We start from the raw sequence: 17,571 nt of genomic DNA, 5'->3' as shown, positions 1-17,571 counted from the left end.
CCGGCCCTCTTTATTTGTCTAGTTTGTCCAGTCTCTTCTTATCTGCCGTCGAGATGCTACTGCCCCAGCAGACCACTCCATAAAAGATGGCAGATGCGACCACTGTGTCGAAGTGCTGCAAGGAGTATGTACTGTGTATGACAATGTTTGGAAAAATATTTAGAGTTTAGCTACTATTTAGGCATCTACAAATTTTGGAAATCAGGTGGAATTCCCCTTTAAATTTTCAATTAACCACCTGGAACCTTTTGAGTGACAGTTAGTAAACCTGGCTGTTATTTCTGGTTTCCTGCTATATATGAATAAATAAACAGCTACAGATCGGATAGTGATAATTTATATTCTGAATGAGCTCCTACTACTACTGAGCACACTGCACTACCAAACACATTTACATTCAGCTTACTTTTTATATCGACTATGTGTTACACTCAGCACTTCTGTTTGCTTTAATGTAGATAAAACACAAACAAAAATCCAGTTTATAATGAAATGTCTTCTCTTCTAACTGCAAACACAAATGTGGTATTGATCTACACGTCCAACAGAAACTGTCTGCTTGCTTTAATAAGCTGAAAGTAAGAAATACTTCAAAAATAATTATACAATTTTATTGTTATTGTCAATAATAACAGTGACTTATTCAAATCGGCTAAGATTTTGATTATATGCATATGAGCAAGGAAGGCACTGAAGTATATGAATCGTCGATTCCCATTGTCTAGAGCTAAATGTACCTATCCATACACATACAAATTCCAGGCAGACAGAAACAGCAGCTATCCAGAACGTATACTACTTAAATTTCCTTTTAGCTAGAATATCTGCATATTTTAAACTGCTCAGCTTTTCATCCCAGGATTCATAAATTCAAAGAGCATTTGGTCTGTAATAAGCCATCCGATGACCTGTGATTGTAACCCCCTTAGCACTGTAATTAGTTATCCAATAGCATTATCATACAAGCATTGTTTTAGCCTACAAAGTAATGCAAACAGACAGACAGTGATCCATTATGCAGTCTGAGCACTGAATATACGTCACCTCCACTTCACTTCCTTGCTGACGTAATATCAATATGCGAGACTGGAGGACAAGGTAAGTGGAAGCCTTCTTTAAGACACAAGGATCAAAGGAAGATACATAACTTACAGCAACAGTGCATGTCAAGGTCTGGGATATATGTCAGACCGTGTATAAACAGTCAGTTCTCATAGTCGGCATGTTGGAGGAGAGGGAAATAGGCAAGAATAACAACGAGTCTATGAACAGGTAGGAACATCTCTAAAATGGCAATGCTTGCTGGGTACTCCTGGGCAGTGGTGAGAATTGACAGTGTTCTGAGGTGGGACAAACCACACACATGCCAGGGTAGACTTGGGCAGTATAACGGTACACTGTGTATCGTGGTATTTGTAAATGTTGACAGTATTTAAAAATTACGACATGTAATTCGATTTCTGTTCTGTGTCCATCTCGTACAAATAAGCTTAATCCTCCATATGTATTTAAGAAAGCCACATGGTGGGGATGCTGTGGAAGCTCACTGATTGGTGAGGTCAAGCTCTGAAAACAGTTAGGGACAAAAAAAACACTAGTCCACCATAGTTGCAAATTTGGCGAAGCTGAGTTCGACTGAAAGACAAGCAACCTGGATGAACCAGTCTACTCAATGTGCCTGAAAAGTGTAAAAAACACTAGACCATTTACTCGAATTTGTGATCTCAGGTATGTTGCTTTATAAATGTGTGTGATTTGAGGCTGAATTAGCTAAAACACTGTATGTGCTGTGATGTTAAGCCTGCTAGACAAGTTACCTAAACCTCTTTAGCCAGTTGCCAGTCCAAACACAGCAGAACCGGCCTTTTTTCACCTTTGTTACTCCCAACACCAGTCTCGACTTCACTCTCTCTGAAGTTTTTTTATCGTCAACACTTGTGTGGGTAGCTCGGCAGTTATACTCGGTGGAGATGTAGCCGAGCTGGATCCAAAAAGGATCCAATATCTTTAAATTCAGCTTTCTGTCCTTCATTCAATCAATTGTCCCCAGTCGCTCGAGTCATTATCGTCTAAATGTTTATATGTGTGCTTTCTGGTAGCCAGACAGCCAGAATTTGTTATGTGGTGAGCAGACTGTTATGCTGCCAACTAAGCTAATGCTAACCAGTGTCTCCCTCCTGATTCAGAGCAGTTTAACTTTTGTAATGGTCAGATTGATGGTTTAACTAATCGGTTTTATAATAAGGCAGGATGATACTGTATGGGCACCATGTAAACGTAAGACCACCCACGGTAATTACTGTCCTCTGCTGTATTATTTTGAGATGGTAATGCCCAAGGCTCATCAATGAGAAAGGGCAAAAAGGCTATTCTGTCTGGGCCAAACCAACAGGAGGACTACTGTGGCACAAATCACAGAACTTTTAATGATGGTTACAGGAGGAATGTGTCAACAGCATTTTGGGCTGTGTAGCCACAACCCAGACCCAGTGCCCATGCTAACCCCTGTCCACTGGTAAAAGCATCTGTAATATACAAACGAATGTTGGAGGTCCTAGGAGTAATGGAAGAAGGTCGCCTGCTCTGATCATTTCGGTTTTAAAGTTACAAAACTTGTCAATGTATATCACAGATCAGAGCTGTTTTGGCAGCAGGACCAGCAGACACATAAGGAGTGCTGAGGTTTTCAGACAGATGCTGAGCAGGCCCATTTACAACAGCATAGCAATGTATATGCAAGTATATCTAACCTCTGAGAGGATTTTTCAGTATACATCCTTAATTGTGAGAGATGCATCCGTCTTTGTATGTCATGCTAGATTTTAATTCATTCATGACCACAGATTTGTCAGAACACAAGTTGCAAAGCTGCACGCAATGGATCCACATGCAATCAGCTTAATCATATAATATTTAGGCAGGCCAATGGCTACACACAGGTGAAAGCAAGGAAAGCAGACAATGTGCTGCAGTGTTTTCCACTGCGGTTCTTTTTCCTGCAGTCGTATATCCCTCATAAAACAGCCAATGAGGAAAGCATAAATACATTATGAAAGCATAAACACCAAAAATAGGCCTACAGTAAAAGGCTAGTTGCAGGGATATAATTACCAGAGGCAAGTGGTCTCTATTCAGCAGCCTTCCCGTGAGAACTGGTGTGTTAACAAGTGAAACAAGCGAGTACATTGTGTTCAGATGAAGGAAAGCTGCACTCACCTTTCCTGAGGCTGAAGCCCCGTGATCCAGAGAAAGCCTGCAGGAGAGAAGGACATAACGAGAAATCAATGCAGCTACTGTGGCATGCAAGTGCTCTGGTACAATTCAAAACGGTCAATACGCCTTCACTGCTGAAATATAGCGTCTAGATGGAATGAAATGTGGTGTTGATAAAGCTGTAATTACATAGCTTTGACCAGATTTCATCTTTTGACCACCATGTAAAACAAAATACAGCAATTTCCCAGCCTGAATGTGAGGCATGCATACTTAGAAATTGGCATCTATCATCCTGATTAATGGGTCTGCATGTAGATGCCTTACTCTATACTCTAGTCTATGTGGGGTGCTCAGTTATGAGCTTCCCTCTGCAGCAGTGATGAGACAGGAACATTAGTAAGAGTGGGTGTAGTCCTCTGGGCTTGTGGCCTCTTCTGTGTAGGTGTACTTCACTCCAGCAGAGCCAAGCAATAACCTGATAAACAGCCTTTTATAAAACGCCACCTTGCATTTTCCGTTGGCCTGACAGTGCGCTGCTACAGCTGGACCTCCACCGGCCAACCCCCATTAAAGCTAATGATAAGTGCAATAGCACTGGGCACGGCAGAAAGGCTTTAGTCTGTCGTGTGCAGTAACACACATGCAGACACACATACGCAGCCGGCCACCAACGTCGATAGACGTTATTTGGTTGAATGCCAACGTCTTAAGCTGTGATGTTAAGTGAACAAAATCCAACGTCTTTCAAACGTCACATGCCAACACCATATAGACCTCAAATACCAGCACTGAGTTGTAATGTATGGTGACCAAAACTCAACGTCTGCTAAACTTTATAATGTTAACATTCACACAACATGTAATTCTAACGTTGTTAGATGTTGATACACCCAAAAACCCACGTTTGTCTAATGTTGGAGCTTGATGACAAACCAGTGTTTTTTGACTAATATGTGTCTTTGATTTCCAACCAAAATTCAACATCTGTACCACTTGGATTTTGACATCAACCTTATTTTCAATTTCAATTAAAGTTGAAACATCTGCCCAACGTTAAGAGTTCAACATCTTTGTAACATCAAACTGACATTCTGTTCCTGCTGTGTAGAGACAAATATACAAGTGCATTAACACATACATACATTTTTTTTTTGCACATGCTAACCGATCACGCTCACTGTACATGCCCCCTGTAATGCTCTAATACCAACATTAATCCCATCAGGTTAGGCTTACACCAGTCTCTTGAGAACGTTCCTGCCCATTTTAGTCTACTATTCCACAAACCGACTGTGGGCTACACTGCAGCTAGAGCTTGTGTGTGTACCTATTTTAGCATTTACTTACACCCCCTTTATGGTACTGTGGTGAAAACAAGAAGGGGAATGTGAGATCATTGTTACCCACTGCTTTTAAACTCTATAATAAAAGTCACCTTATGGCCATGGCATGCAAACTGAGTGAAGCTGTTCCCAAGTTCTAACAGTGCTGGGAAAGAGCCAGAAACCACCAGTGATTCTGAGGAGTTAAATTAAAGAGGTTAAATTAATGTTTTTGCCTCATTTTATTGTATCCGTTCATCCAGCAATCCATTGAATTTGCAGAATAAATGTGAAAAATGGTGGCAACTGAATAAAACATGTTACATGATCATAATTCTTGCCAAAACTAATAAACAAAAGGAGGTATTTTTCTGGACCTATTTACCCAACCTGGAATGAGGGGGTGTCAGTGTTGTCTTATGCTTGGTAATGAACCATAGCCATGAAACTGACATGACTGATGCTGTTCTCAAGACAAGGGGAATCGTAAAGTATTGCAGAACAAATGATACTGACACATATCCTCACATTTAGGGTGGGCGATATATGAACTTTATATACATTTCTATCAAAATATTGCAATATACAAAAACAGCTGTTTATGCTACTTTGTGGTTGATCTTATAACTGCAACCACAATATGGTAAAAGTCATACCATTAGACAACGACAATTTTTGATTTCTCACCCTTGAGACACACACATGCACAGACTCTCTCTTGAGAAACGAGAGCACTATTGGTGATGCACACTCTGGCAAGTACAGGAGATGCTTCAGGAATAAAAGTGTTTTGAGTTCCCTGTTCAACTCTGACTTCAGCAAACAGCTGTAAGGCCTGGAGCCAGCTGCAGCATCCACAACTCTTCCTGCTAGTAGGCTGTTGGGGGTCATAAAAAGATGCAAAGAGATGGAAAAATCAAAGAGTCAGCTATCACACAGCCTGCTCTTAAAACGGGGAATTAAACCCAGCCTTGGAGCAGCTCCTGGGCTCAAATTAAATCAGCATGTCTGAGCGCAAAATTGGCAATTCATTAAACACAAACATGCAGCCTTAACCCCCACAGGCTGTTTGTGCTGGCCGAGACAGCAGCAAATATAGAGACATTTCTGCTCTAAAACTCGCTCCAAAACTGGCACAAAAGCAGATGATATCAGTGTCACCAATAAGTCTTCAAACAAACTTCACATGAAATAACCAACAATTAAAAAAAAAAAAAAGTCTGGTGGTGCTGGAGGGATAGAAAGTCAGTTAAGTGCTTCTAATGATACCAGAGTTTCTCCTTATCTATTGACATTCCAGCAAGGAGCTGGAAAACAGGTCAGAACATTCTCAAGCTGATCATTTATTAAACAGATTCATGTGATGCTGGAATGAGCCCAGCACATATTACTTCCTTAGCTCTGGAAGCGTGTAAACATGTATAATTATACAGCACTGTGTAAAGGTTTTAGGCATGAATGAAAAAGCTCCTTTTCTGGGCAGTAAGAGTTTACCTACTCAGTAAACACTAATATTAAAATAAATACTAATAGCATTTATACAAAAAGGCATGGTTTTACATCTCCAGAGCTCTCCTCATGGGAGTCTAGTATTATTTATAGTTATCATCCAACACCTGGTTTGGTAAATCAGGGCTTAATGATCAGGTGAGCTGGTGATGAAATTGAAAACATCTAGCAGGATATCAGAGGATATCAGTCCAGAGTGTGTACCACTACACACAGGAAGTGATTAGACTGCAGTGTTTTAAAACAACTGGGAGCCGATTGGTCAGGGATGTGAGACAGACTGGATTATTTCTTCTTCATTCTTTGACATAAATATTAAAAGATATTTTCATGATACACAATATTTATCTAAATATTTTAACATGCGTCCAAAACGCGAACCTAGTGGCCGATCACACTCCATATCCATTCAATTACATTGCACTAATTGCACTAAATGTACAGCTGATCAGTGTTTCTTATAAGGCTCACACTAAATTAAAAATATTAGAATTAGAGACACACTTTAGAGCAATTGCACAGCATTACAACAGAGTTTAACCTTCACATTTAACATGCACTAGTGAATTAGGGCAGTAAATACAAACAACTAGAGTAGTGGTTACTCAAAGGTACCCCAGCCATGAATGTTGAGGGAGGAGAAAGTGGTGTTCCTTTAGTTTCCCCATTCCCACTTCCTGCCAGTCCAGGGGATCAAACTAGCAACCTTTCAGTTTTAGGACAGCTTCTACAACCTTTAGGCCACAGCTACCCCCTATAATATTGTTATATTGCTATAAAACACTTTAATATGGGAAAATCTTCATATTGTCGTCTTCATATGTACTAACAAAACAGGTTTGCAAAACTACACTATACAGTACCACAGGGTAATGCTTTACTTGAATCCATAGGCGTGTGATAGCAGATGTCATATGGTATATCATTTGTATTATACTGTGCATAAAATATAATATTATGAATTTAAATTAGCCTGTGACAAACTTATGACATCATTACATTAAACATTATAGCGTCTGCCATAATAATTACTGTTAATGGCAAGAGGATGTCCCGATCTGATCTGGTGGATTGGGATAAGGGCCGATCTAGGAATATTTCATTGGATTGGGTATAAACCATTTTAATCCCAGTCCAGTTCTGAGTCTTTGTTTTAATCTGGTGGCCTCAATGCATCATTAACGGACAATAACGTCCAGCTGGCAGCAGTACGGACGTTTTCAGAAGGTAATTAAGTTTAAAGTCGTGTGTAACCATCTTGAACTCATAGTCGTGTGATAAAACATTAAAACAGACCATAATATCTGAACCTTTATAAAAAACTATTGCTGAAATGCTCTGTTTGCTAGCGCTAATGCTAATGCACACACGCTATAGTTATCCAAATCACTGCACATTCACCCACTATAAACCAGTTATTTCACACCAGTAGACCAACAACAACAACAGATATCAGTACAGAATGTGTGCCACTACACACACACAGGAAGTGATTAGACTATAGTGTTTTAAATGGGCTGGGAGCTGATTGGTCAGGGAGGTGAGTCAGACTGGCTTATAAGATAACAAACACTCTATAAAACAGTAATTTTAAGAAAGTCTCTACAATTTATACAAACACAACATTTTAAATGGATCGATATCGGTTGATACTCAGCATTAAGAGACTCGGATTGGATTGGGGAGCAAAGCAACCTGACCTCTATAAAATAAAAATATATATTTTAATAAGCATGCAACTGTTTAGTGTTCTAGGGACCTGCGATGATACCGGTGATCTAAAAAATTCAATTATTGAGAAATTAAGAAATAAAGAAATTGTGAAGTAATAAATAACAATATGGATTAACATGCAGTCATAACACACCCCTACACTCTTCTCTTGCTCCCTAAGAAATATTTCAGTGTATGAAATAATTTCTGTAAATGAGATGTGTGCAAAAAATAACCTTCCTTATTCCCTCCTTCACTCTCTTACCCTGCAACGCTGCTGCTAGATGAGCTGTCAGTGATCTGTGAGCTGGCGATCCACTTCGTTTCTCCCACTACGGTGCGAGCGTGCGGCAGCCGCCCCACATCCTTCACGGTCATCATCAGGTGGCGGGAGGATTTCAGTACGCGCACAGCCTCATCGTGAGGGATGCTCAGGAAGCTCCGCCCGTTCACCTCCAAGATCTGATCGCCTACCTGTGGAGAGGGAGGGCCACAGAGAGGATAGGGTGGGTGGGCTGGGCAATGGGCAGTGGAGTCAGAGGCAGAAGCAGGGGGGCTAGGCTGGAGAGCCAAAGGATCAACAGTGAACGAGTGGTGAAGAAATCAGAAAGGTGTTAGAGGTGATTAGTAGAGTGGTTTACTCCATGAACAGGATGGTGGTGACTGCGGACCTGCCGGCACACTAACAAGGTCTTGTTCAAGTTAAAAGGTAAAAAAATAAAAGTGCCTAACCAAACCTCCCTATATCCCTCTAAATCGAATTTTTACAATTTACAGCATAACCATTTTTAAAATATGTATACAAATATTATATAAACTGTTTTAAATCTGTTTTAATTCCTTACATATTTTCTTTAAAATATATAATGTCTTTCTTTTGTAATGTTTCTAGAAATATGTCCCCTATTTACACACATTATATGTTCAAATGTTATAATTGTGGACACCCTTTCTACTAGCTATTTTAGCTACTTTAAGGTTGCTGACACAGATGTGGAAATGCACACACACAGCTTGTCTAGTCCCTGTAGAGAAGTACAGCCAATAGAATAGGAGGCGGTGGGCTTATAAAGCCTCCCAGCATTGAGCTGAGGAGCGGTAGACTTGTGTTCTCTGGAGATGGCGATGAGGTAGGGCTGTGATCATCTAACATCGCTGAACGCAATCAAAACCTCACAGCAATGCACTAAAATGCAGTAGTAAGCCTTTTTCTGGGCAGTGGTGAGTTCAGTGGTTACTCCAACAAAAGCAGGATGAAATATTTTTAATAGCCTAGAGTGGGGCAACAGTCTAATTGCTTGCTTGTCAAAAGAAAGGAGATTAAGTTTAAATCCAATCAACACCACGGCCCTCTGTGGTTGGGGTCTAAGAAAAGTAAGGCCTCCCATTCCATGTGAAAGTAGAGTCCTAATCTGCAGGTGGGAATAACCAGTTAACAAACTAAGGGGGAGGAAAGTTTCAGCTGCAGCTCATTTACTAATGTTTCTAAGTATATACGGTTGATCAAACTAAGATGCTGAACAAAACATTGACTAAACTAACCAAAGAAAACACGCCTTAATCAATTACTGCATAATTTTAAGTGGGTCTGCCTTTAGACTTTTTACTGATGTGACAAAATACATTACAATTGCACTGTTTGAACACCAAATGACACCTAAACCACACCTTAAATATCACCAGTCAGGTTACACAACAAGGTCACAATAGTAATTTTTCCTTCATTCAAATCTTTTAAATATTGTAAGAATTGTGAACAGACCTCTGACCCAGGTGTATTGTTACACCCCTAATCTCTTATCCTGCACCTCCATTTATCCTGAGTCATTATCCTCACATTACTTCTGCTCATTTTCTTACATTTCCTTGGTTTCTTTCTCTCTTCCACTTCTCACTCCATCTCTCCTCCCCTCACAGTGGCTGAGTTTCTAACCATTAGGATATATGGAGCGAGTACAATGAGAAGCCTCTGTCTCTTCCTCCTCTTTTCCCCTCATCTGCAATCCATTCTTCCTTCACCTGTCCAACCCCATGGGAGATAATTGTGTTTGTGTGTATCCACGAGTGGATTAACCAACTGCATGCGCTCTCCCTCTCTGGATCAATGCCTGCCCTGCCCCTTCGCCCCACCCGACAAGCTCCAGGGTAATTAAGCTACCTCTCCAGTGATGATGATATTAATAAATGTGGAGTTGATCAATATGGACATGAATAATAATGCTGTGTTTTCCATGTGAACTCCAGAGACCATGGAGCGATCGATGGGGAAGCACGGGAGCGGCTGTTCTCCTCGATGCTCTTCCACTTCTGGCATCTGCGGCTCATGGATTTTTATCTCCGCCCGTATCTCTCTGCTCGGGATGCGCAAAGCACAAAGGAGAGCAGGCCTTTATCCATCTTATCAGATAATGGATATGCTTATTAAAGGAAACACAGCATTCTCAATTGAAGAGCTTCGGGAATTGAGCCAAAAGCGGATTTTTTAAAAGCAGTAAGGACCCAATTTCATTAGAGCTGGAGCACAAGGAGGATTCATTAATTTTGGATTAATACAATAACATATTTCTAAAAGAATGCGAAAGTGTGCAGTACTGATAAACCATGGGGGCAATTAGAAGATAACAGGACAAGTAGTCACTTTTTGGGAGTCTATAGGAAGGCTGGATAAAAGAGGTTAATGTCTGATTGTGTTTTTAAAATGTTTTTAGAGTTTAATTAAGATGGCAGGATCCTCTTTGCATTCACACTTTGGAAAATGTAACTTTCTCAAAAATGTACAATCGCTATCCGCTGAGCAAGCAAAATGACTCATGAATAACAATGAACTGGACGATAAGAAATGCCATAACTCCTAAGAGTCAAAAGGTCTTTAATAGGGGAGCCATATAAGAAGAAGGCCTTTTCACAAAAGCCCACAAAAGCATTAGCATGACTGTTCAGATGCAGCTTTTAACTCGCAGACTCTTCCAGGTTCATGCTGACCTTCAGCATGAAGATTGCAATTCCAAGCAGGGATGTGTGAGCTATAACAGCAGCATATAAAAGCCAGGCCTGCTCGTCACCACTTAATCTTCTCTGAACTGTGCCCTGTTCCCAGAATGCACCTGACCTTCATCTTCAGCATGGGACCCCAGTGATATTACACTCAGACAGTCAGGTGAAGGCGGGCAGGATTAGGGGTGGGGCGGGACAGGCTGTCAGTGGGACTCCGACACAACAGCATGGAGGTCAATAGTCATTATCCTCACATTAACTCTGTCTCTTCTGTTCACTTTTCGCTTTCCCTGCTTTGCCTCCCTCTCTTTACTCTCTTTCTCCTCCCATCTATCAGCGCCTCCGTTTCCATCTGGCACGATATATGGAGAGAATAAGTGATGGGAGAAGTGTGGCATTTGCACTTTCACTCACTGAACCACAGCACCTCTGGCATTTCCATCCTTTCTTCTCCCCAGTGATGGACGGAGGAAAGGGGGTGGGGGGTGAGATATTGACTCTTTGCTCTTTCCTGCTATGGTGAGACTGGGGGGGATGGATGGATTTGATCGAAAAAGAGAGACAGTAATAACAAATATTTTACAGTATGTGAGGAAGCTGAACTTTCGTTGTATGCAAGAGCTCCCGGTAGAGCCCTAAAACAAACGTTCCAAATCTGCACTGAGATAGCATCTGTATATCACTCATTCCTCACATGGAAAAGTTAATATGCAGTATTAAAAGCAGGGATTAAGGAAATGACAATGTGTTATCATGATTATGATAAAGTCACAATATGCTTGTCTGAGTATATCATGAGTATAATCAGAACACTTGCTAATTACATGCTTATAAATTTACACACATTTAAATTCATGGCATTTAGCTGACACTCTTATCCAGAGCGACTTCCAAGGTTACTCGTATTACAGAGGTGGGCTAATGTAGTGTTAGGAGTCTTGCCCAAGGACTCTTATTGGTGTAGCGCAGCATAGTCACCCAGACCGTGAATCGAACCCCAGTCTCCCACATCTTGTGATAGCTCACTGGCAGGTAGTGGCGCCACACCAAACACATCAGCCATACCAATAAAACCACAGACAGGTGAAGTGAATAGCATTGAGTATATTGTTACAATAGCACCTATCATGGTGTAGGATATGCATATTAGGCACCAAGTGAACAGTCAGTTTTTTATAATTGGCCTGAAGGAAGCCGGAAAAATAGACAAGTGTAAAGATCTGACTAGATGAGTCAGAGCATCTCCAAATCATTAGGCAGGTCATGTGTGGTGTTTCCAGTATGCAGTGATCCCAGTACCTACCAAATGTGCTCTAATATGTCAGAGCTGTTTTGGTAACACTAGGGGTACCTACACAGAATTAGACTGAAATGACTGATCACCCCAGAGTCCAGGATTCAACATCAGTGATTGTGTTTCAGATTACTTGGATGGGGAGAAAATGCTCCATGTCCAAAGTCCATGACTGAACTATGGAGGTGTGAAAAAATCAAGGGTATTAAAAAAAAAAGTATACTTAAAAAAAAAGTATACTAGATACAGTATTGGAGAACTGCTGTGAAGATCTGATTGCATTAAGCAACAAGAGGTCAGGATGTTGAATGATCACCACCCCACCTCATCCCCAACTCATCCCAAATGTATAGGATGGAGCACCGTCATTCCAGAGAACACAGTTCTTCTGCTCCACAGCTCAATGGTTGGGGCCTGGCAAAAGGCATAGTGACAATATGTTCATATTAATCTGCACCAGGGAGTAATATTCTACTGGCTTCTCTACAGGCACTAGACAAGCTGTGTGTGCATGCACCTGTATCACATCTGTATCAGCAATGGGTGCAACTTAAAGTAGCTGAATGGATTCATTAGAAGGGGTGTCCACAAACATTTGGAAACAGTGTGTTCAATGTAGTTGTTAAAGCACCTGTTATTTCTGTTAAATATGCCTTTTAGCTTTGTGTCCTGATGCTGACAAATAAATTATATGTACCTAAATGCCATTTCACTGGATATTAAATGAATTAAGTCTCTAAATTAAGTTTCTGACTTGGTTTGTAAGAGTATTTTGTATCGAAAACGTGTCTTCACATATTGCAATAATATTATTTCTGCCATATCGTCCACCCCCCCGCTGAAAACATGACTAACCTGAGGGACTGTATAAATACATTGGCACATGCACAACCAATTTTAGTATGCAGATCACAGGCTCATCTGAAAATGAGCATATCTTGGAAAGACTGAGCTCCAGTATAATCTAATCTCCCTCTGTGGAATAAATGAAGCCTTCGAAAAAGCTTTTTCTTTTTTGACAACAGCTTTAGTAATTTGACCATTATGAATTACGAGCCTCTCACATTAAAATGCTTTACAGTCATACAGCCAAAAGTGCCCGGGTGTATCATCCGTTCTCCATTTAGAAAAGTTATGGGGTTTGGTTCGAGTAGTGGCCCAAATGTGCAACAGAAGTGTGGCTCAAAGCCATAAAGCAAGAGCCCACACTCTCTGCTCTTTTTCTGCTTGTTTCCAGTGAACGAGCCACAAGTGAGATACTGTGGTTCAATAAAATGTTAACTGTACTTGTAAAGTAGGTTGTGTTTGTCCTTCACTGCAACCCCACTGGGACTGGCAAGCCATTTCCCATAAAGCTGCATAACACAAATATACAGACTGCTAATGAAGATCATAATGTCGTAACACTGTTAACATGGATACTGAATGTTCTGATGATACTTTTCTAGGATCAATAAAATATTTTTGTGTCGGATTGCAGGGTGATCAGTTACATCATTGTGTGTATAGAGGCGCTATTATCTATGCATTGGTCACTGTGTGCACTGCACTCATTTCCTACACTAGAGTCAGCTATAATTATCGATGTCATGTCCATATATTGTTCGATATGCTAACGTTATTGTGACTTTATACTGTATGTAAATGTGCAGTTAAAGAAGAAACACCTCACCATGGGGCTGGATAGAAGGCAATTGTTGTTGATTATTAAAGAAGAGGAGTTAATGTTGAAACTGGCTTACAAACAAAGGGCAGCGGCATGCACGCCATTTACAGCACTACACGAGGCAGCAGCACAAATTTAGCAGCCCCAATGACCGATCGAGGTGCATATGGGCAACCACGTGGACCGGCCGTGGTGTTTACATTTTTGAGGTGTATGCACCCTCACACAAGTACCACTGGCCTCCGAGCCTGGCTGTTTCATCTGCAAATATGTTACTCTGGCCGTGCGCCCTATGGTGTGTGCACATCTGCATTGGATATGAACCATTCTTTGATGTTGTTTGTTTAGATAATTAATAAAAAAATAGTGTTTTTTACATCACTGTGTTCATTAAACAATCTCCCAAGTTCTCCTCTTGGGGGTCTAGTATTATTTATAGATATCATCCATCACTGGTTTGAAAAATCACTTCTTAATGATGGTAAATCAGGTGGGCTGGTGATGGAATTGAACTGGGGGGCGTCCAGGAGAAATTTGGAACCAATCTTTGTTCTTCGGACTAGCCCACAAGATCTCTACTACCTTCTTCAAATGCTTGTTCCCTTTTTACTGTATTTATGTTTACCTGCATATGTGCTAATGTGATCTGACGTTTTACAGTAAACACTCTCTTATTGCTGAAAGAAATGTTTACAGGAAACACTCTCTTATTGCTGAAAGAAATGGTTTTAAATAATGTGCTTAGGTACCTAAAACTTCTGCACAGCACTGCAGCACTAACCAAAGACACCATGACTGAGTAGTCCACAAGTTTACCATACCGCCCAAGTGCGCATGCTTAACAATATTAGACACCCAACTAGGACTAATGACAGACAGCTGACCTCTCTAACTGTGTACTTGAACTACATTCAATTATGTTGTTTGTGTGAGAGAGCAAAAGGAGAGGGGGTATGACTGGGACAAAGAGAGAAAGACAGTAACACGGGGAACAGAGTCGTCCTCCAGTGGAGCCATATTGATAAAGCCAGGTCAGCAGAGGTCCTGGTCCAGCAGCAGCCTGGACAGCATCTGCATCTCAGCGCCAGCAAGGCAGCAGACCTTCCAGTGAGACCTCATTATTCTACCCAATTAGGACTCCATGGGCCGCATCGGCTATTAAGGGCTCCAGCATTTTACGGCCACACGTTCTCTGTCCTGTCCTCAAGGAACGATGGATGAAGACAAGAGAGGAGAAGAAGGGCACGAGGAATGTTTACAAACTAGCATCGCTGTTGCCAGCAGAGAATGCATAGTCATAATCTTTATAGAGGAGATGGGATTAAACCCATCCATCATAGTCATCCCGGGTGAGTAAAAAAGAGACAGGACGTGCTTATTTTAACAACATTTGTGCATCATCATCATCATCGTTTTCATCAAGCCCCCTGATGGAGGCGCATGAATGCAGGGAAAGTGTTTGGCGTAAGTCCTTATTCTATTGCCTTCAGGTAAGGCAGAACACGTGCCTCACTTGTGGTCACTTTCCTGATCAGTTAGAAATGTCAGCAGTTTACATGACGATCCTTTAAAATTCCAACTGGTCGAAAGGCTTTCTTGTTTTTTGATATTTTGCTGGTCTTCTAGCCTGTGATTATTGTATTCTGCTGATGGATTTGATGCTGGAGTGTAGTTTTCGACTCTGTGGTTCATATGTTCAATAAACCTTGCACTTGTATCAGTAAATGGGTGAATTAGTTTAAGTTATTTGTTAAAAGAGTGCTTAAGAAATCTAACTTACACAGTTTACTCCTTACCCCAAATGTACATGAACATTTAATTTTTCTCATTTTGAGACTGTAATGTTAGCAATGTGACACCATACATACCTACTTGGACAAAAGTATTGAGACATCTGCTTACTCAGTTTCTTTTGAAATCAAGGGTATTAAAAATTGTGCTTAATTTCTTGCTTTTGTTGGAATAACTGTTTCTTCTGTCCAGGGAAGAAGGCATTTCTACTAGATTTTGGAGCACTACTGTATTAAGCGACAAGTGTGTTATTAAGTTTAGGATGTTGGATGGTCACCAGCTCACCTCATCCCCAACTCATCCCATAAGTATCTTATGGAACGCCATCATTCTAGAGAAGACAGTTCCACCGCTTCACAGCCTAATGCTGTGGGACTTTATACCACTCTAGCCAATGCCTGCCATTAGACTAGACAAGCTGTGACAGCAATGGGTGCAACATAAAGTCCACCAAAAGCCCCCGTCCAGTTGGCCATGAATACTAATCATCCACAAATGCTGACCACTTATCCATTCCGCTTATCCAGCCGAAACCCACCTCATGCACTGCTCGCCCGTCCACTTGTCCCCCCACATGTCAGCCCATTGCTCCTGTCTGTCTACCTGTCTGTCTAACTCTAACTCTAATTCTGGTCTTAATCATAACCCTAGCCCCAACAGCAATGCCACCATGGCTTTGTAGACAGTCTGTTAACAGTGATGATCAGCAGTAGATCATCTACCTATCTAAATAAAGTGAAGCAGAGACTTCTGTTATATTAGCCCTGTATTTTCAGAGCAAAACTAAAGGAGCAAACCTCAGACACCAAACATGCCTTGGCCGATCGACCTCTCAGACAGTCTGTCGCTCTGAACTCTTGAAGATTTGTCCTGTTCAAATCAAAAATGTGTTATTGCAGGCACATCTGTTTGCTCCATATGACTGGATCTACTAGACAGCAATGTCTCTACGGGCATAAAGGTGAGTAATGGGTTGCCATTTCCACAAATATCCCTCCTTTCATAGATGAGAATATCATCTCATTGGGTAGCTCACATGGCTCTGGGCATTACAGAGGCAGCCTCCATATACCAAAGCCCTAGGCTTGTGAGCGCTTGTGCGTAATGGATAGGCCCTCTACCCAGAACGCTGAACAGTGTGTGTGTGTGTGTGTGTGGCTTGTCTGCTTCGGCTGTAATAACACGATCACTCAAGGTGTCCGGTGGCCTGCTTCAGAGGCTTGCTTGCTTCTTTCCTAAGCCGTGGATCACACCCAGGGGGCAGATCTCTCTCCTGTCTCTCTTTTTTCTCTCTCTCTCACTCTCTCTGTCTCCTCTTTCCCCATGGGCGAGGACCACTGTAGGCCACTTGTAGGCTACACCATGCTTGCAGCATTGGCAGACCAATACTGATGACTCATTAGCTTCATTGCTTCAATAAAATGCATGGCTACAATTCTATATGCAGGATTTTAGCTGCTGGGCGCACATTTTGGTTTCGAAAGGAAGATACCAATAGTAGTTCTGTATCATTTGCAGAAAGATAGCATTTAAGAGTCAGCAGGCAAAGATTGTGAGATTGTGAGTACCTGTCTAAAGTTTCACTCTGTCCTCGAGAGACACAGTGAGTGAGTGCTAACCCCAGCAATGCCACCATGGCTTCCTGGGAACAATCCCGAAGAATATAATTGGTGCTGCTTTTCTTCTTTCCCTATCGTTCACCCTCTGGGTGTTTTCTCTATTGTTCAGAGTGCTACCCTCTGGGTAATTTCTCTTCCCTTTTCATTAGGTGTACTGCTCTCTCTCTCTGTCTTTTAGAGTTCTGCTCTCTATCTCCAGGTGCACTGCCACTATGATCCGAGGATCGCTGGTTCGAATCCGGGGTCATGCTGCTTGTCTTCGGCAGCCGAAGCCCAAGAAAGCACAATTGGCCTTGCTCTCTCAGGAGTGGGTTGATGGCTCTTCCTGTTCCTGTATCAGTGTCAGCCACACTTTTCTCTGACTTCACATGTGTCAGAGGAGACATGCGCTAGTCTTCACCCTCCTAGTTTTGGGGGCATTGCTAGTGATGGGGAAAGTTCACATGA

General features: G+C 41.5%; 1 protein-coding gene across 4 annotated transcripts in view; it reads right to left on the bottom strand.

Annotated features, from left to right (window-relative positions):
- Positions 1–17,571, bottom strand: part of whrna (whirlin a) — a 123,079-nt gene that overhangs the window by 42,609 nt on the left and 62,899 nt on the right. For all 4 annotated transcript variants that reach the window (XM_072662005.1, XM_072662006.1, XM_072662008.1 and 1 more), the window contains exons 4-5: positions 8,026–8,234; positions 3,217–3,253 (exon numbers count right to left, since the gene is read on the bottom strand). In XM_072662005.1, coding sequence (XP_072518106.1) covers positions 3,217–3,253; positions 8,026–8,234 — 246 coding nt within the window. The remainder of the gene's footprint in view (positions 1–3,216; positions 3,254–8,025; positions 8,235–17,571) is intronic.

Source organism: Salminus brasiliensis, chromosome 18, assembly GCF_030463535.1.
Source record: "Salminus brasiliensis chromosome 18, fSalBra1.hap2, whole genome shotgun sequence".
Classification (NCBI taxonomy): Eukaryota; Metazoa; Chordata; class Actinopteri; order Characiformes; family Bryconidae; genus Salminus; species Salminus brasiliensis.
This window is presented reverse-complemented; position numbering and strand designations above follow the sequence as displayed.